This window comes from Desarmillaria tabescens (assembly GCF_030435595.1).
Source record: "Desarmillaria tabescens strain CCBAS 213 chromosome Unknown EV420scaffold_614, whole genome shotgun sequence".
Lineage (NCBI taxonomy): Eukaryota > Fungi > Basidiomycota > Agaricomycetes > Agaricales > Physalacriaceae > Desarmillaria > Desarmillaria tabescens.
Window position 1 is genome coordinate 1 of NW_026848913.1, and position 3,703 is coordinate 3,703.

The window sequence follows — 3,703 nt, forward strand, 5'->3', positions numbered from 1 at the left end:
TGTAGTGAATTATTTATTCTATTGGTTTTTTTGAAGTTGCGCTGTGGTACCATAGTGGCATTTTACCTTTTGCTTCATTCGTAAGAGTTTGTGCATCAATCTTGAGGTTATTTCTTTAGCATATTTTGCTATTTGTATTAGTTCATTTGGAAGGTCAGTTTTCTTTGTGGTTGTATTCCATGTCTAGAGGAACATATTTGTTTTTATTTCATCATTTATTTTCCAATCTTTGTATGATACATTCATTGCATATAGGGCATGAGCAATATTTTGCCAGGTTGCATGGTTAGAGTTGTTGCATAGCAGTGATTTAAGTGTCATTAATGTAATTGCTTTATTCTAGAATGCAGGTCTAGTAGCTGTTTGCCTCCTTGGTCTTTTGGTTTATAGAGAGTCTCTAAGCTAACTGGTGGGGATCCTGTACTATTCCACATGAAGTTTCGTATTTTTTTGATGAGGATAGCCTCAATATGGTTGGGCATACCTTGGACTTTTGTTAAGAATTGTGTTCCATTTCCTATCACTAGTGGATAATATAGCTGCGTCCTTCTAATGTTGGATGGCTTTTATTCCATTAGCGCTAATAGAGTTGTCAATTTTTTCTATTATTGAGGGTCGGCATGAGATTGCAATCCTTGAATGCATTTCCAATCCAGCAGCCTAAGGAGTGTACTGCTTCACCATCCTGAGACTATATGTATTTTTGAGATATTTTGCTATCAAAGCTGTTTAGTTGTCTTGATTTGTAAAATGTTTCTCTGAATTCTTTAGTGCCAATTGGTATAACATTCAGTTTTGCTTATGTTAAATTTAGCTCTTGATGCTAGACACTATTTATTTAAGATTATTTGTAGTGTGTTAAAGAGTCAGTTTCTGATAAGTAAACAGTTGTATCAATCTGCAAATAATTTTGTGATGAGGTTGTTTACTGATCCTGGAATATGAATACCTTGAAGGTTGGAGTTATGTAGCATACATGCTAATGGTTCGATTGCAATATTAAACAGTAGGCATGATAAGGGATCACCTTGTTGTACTCCTCTAGTTATTATATATGGTTAACTTAGTTCTCCATTTATAATTACAATTGTTTTTGCTTGATTATAAAGTGATTTGACAGTGTTGATGAAGTGGTGGTGGATATTACATGCTGACATTGTTTCCTATAGATAGTCGTAAGCTATTTTGTCATATGCTTTTTCTTGATCAAGAGCAATAATTACCCTATTTTGTTCAGATGCTTCAGAGTATTGAATCATTAGTTTAGATAGCATTGTTTGATCAAATATGTTTCAGCCTTTAATAAATCCTGCTTGGTCTTCATGTATTATACTTGGTGCAATATTTGCGAGTTTTATTGCAAGTGTTTTAGTGAGTATTTTATAGTCACTGTTCAGTAGTGTTATTGGACAGTAATTAATGATGTTATTATGATCTTTATTTTTGTATATTGGGCACATCCATCCCATATTAAATTCTGTATTCTCAATAATATCATATTCTTCAATGTCATTAAATACTTTTGTTAGAGTTTTAACGATATTAAATGCATGTTTTCCTGCTAGTTTATCATCTTTATAGCATATAAGGAGTGTTTTTGCTAGCTCATTAGGGAGACCATCAATACCTGCTGCAACATCATTTGCAGCCATGTTTATTGCTTCTCAGACTTGATGTTGTTGTGTTTTTTTTCCTAGCTCTTGTTTTTGAGGTTCTGTTATCTTATTTTTGAGATTTTGTGCAATCTTTGTTATAGTTTCATTGCATATCAGATCATCTTCGGTAGCAGATATATCTGTTGTTTGTATGTTATTGTGGTAGTTTTTTGCAATTTCTACCATTTCTGCTGTCTTTCTTTTATATATTGGTTTGTCAGGTGATGAGCTAGGGTCTTTTAGTTCATATATAGTATCTCTTGGTTTCTTAGTTTTATTTAGATTAATCCAGTATTTACTTATTGTTTCACCATAGAGATGGTTTTTTACTTTAGACTTCATGTTCTTTGTATTGTATTTTTGTTTTTGAAGTTCAATAATTCTTTCTTGAATTAGTACTGCTGACAAGGTTTTTTCTTCATTATCTAGATTTTTATCATTCAGGGTCTGATCTAGTTGTCCTTCTAGCTGCATTATCTTTTAGGTCAGTTTAGGTACTGATATCCATGCTTGATTTCTAATTGTATTAGTCATTTGGGTTTTAAATTCTTTATAAAATGTTTGTGCATTTTTTGTTTCTGTTCAATTATTAAATTCTAGTTTCTCTATTTGTGTTTCTAGTTCTATTCCTAGATTTTGTATTTCTTCCATCATGCTTTTATTTTTTAATAGATATAATGGCATTGTCCATCTACCACGACCAATATATAGGGCCTTTAGATCAGTTAGTTCTACCAAAATCATTTTGTGGTCTGTTGGTATATGTGTTGTTTTTATATTCCAGTTTCAACATGAGGAGATGAGTTCATTAGCTATATATATGCAGTCAATTCTTGATTGAGATCCTGTTGGTATTTGCATATATGTAAATGCAGTTGAGGTTGGGTTTGTTTCATGCCAGCCATCTTTAAGTTGAAAAAGACATTTAAGTTCAGAGATAAAGAGTCGCGTGATTACATCCCCTGACAGGTACACCTGGGTATCCACCCGTGCATGGATGCAGAGGTTCAGGTCCAAGAATGCTCCATGGGTTGACAGGTACAGGTGGATGGTGGATGGTGGATATCCAAAAGGCTTGACAAGTGGACCACCAGGTCAACCCGCACAGCACCCGTAAAATAAGGAGAAATCTGAATAGAATTTATACAACAGAAATGTAGTATATAGAGTAACAGACTACTAGGTTAATCCCTGTCAAGCACTATAACCTCTGAACTAGTTGTACCATCAGTTGCATATCTGTTTTTTCCACCGTTATTAGGCCGTTTGTGTTTATCATTGAAATATGCAGAAACAAGATCTTGCGGAACAAGACCGGGATGCTTGAACCACGAGTTCAGGACTGTCTGGTCAATAGTCGACTCAGCAGAGAGATTGTGCCGGTGCTTCGTAACATTAAGCCCTCCATGAGAGAAGAGCTGCTCCACATCGGTTGAGGTAGCTGAAAAGCAAGATCAATCGATGACTTGGATGTTAATCAGTCAGACATACTGGGTGCAGACAAAAAATCTAATGCCATTTGCGCTAGTGCTCCCTTTGATGTTACTCGGATCACTTTGCCAGATGCATCACATTCATCGAGGAGGCTAGTCCAGTAGCGCAAAGGATCCTCAATGTCATCACTAATGGGGCCCTGAGATATTTACTCTTAGGGCATCCCCATCATCATCCACGATGCCCCTTCCGAGACAATTCAGGGAAGACATCATAAAATGATTTGCCTTTTTTCTAAGAACAGTATAAGAATAACGTTGTCATTGTAAAAGCAATACTTACCTGCTTCTCAGTGGTCACAGCCGCAATGTTTGTGGTTGGTAATACCGCTTCCAGACATCCCGAACAATTCATAGCAACGGTTGATCCATTCAGGTTCTCACTCCATGTTTCAGAAGTACTCCCATTTTGTACCAGGATGTAGATGAAAGATAATGTGGTGAGAAATCACATCGAGTAACACAAGAGCATGTACTCATGGCCATCCGGTACATAATAGAGTCATCTGTCTTTGAGTAATACTTACAAAGAACAGCCAGCCTCTAATTGCAGCT

The 3,703-nt window shown here is 35.8% G+C and overlaps 1 protein-coding gene across 1 annotated transcript; it reads right to left on the reverse strand.

Moving 5' to 3' along the window:
* Positions 1 to 2,839: 2,839 nt before the first annotated feature.
* Positions 2,840 to 3,174, reverse strand: EV420DRAFT_1657773 (uncharacterized protein; the record flags this gene model as incomplete). The annotated part of the gene is made up of 2 exons (XM_060478874.1): positions 2,840 to 3,096; positions 3,147 to 3,174. 2 exons carry the CDS (start codon positions 3,172 to 3,174, stop codon positions 2,840 to 2,842), a joined length of 285 nt encoding a protein of 94 aa, XP_060321246.1.
* Between the last annotated feature and the right edge of the window lie 529 nt (positions 3,175 to 3,703).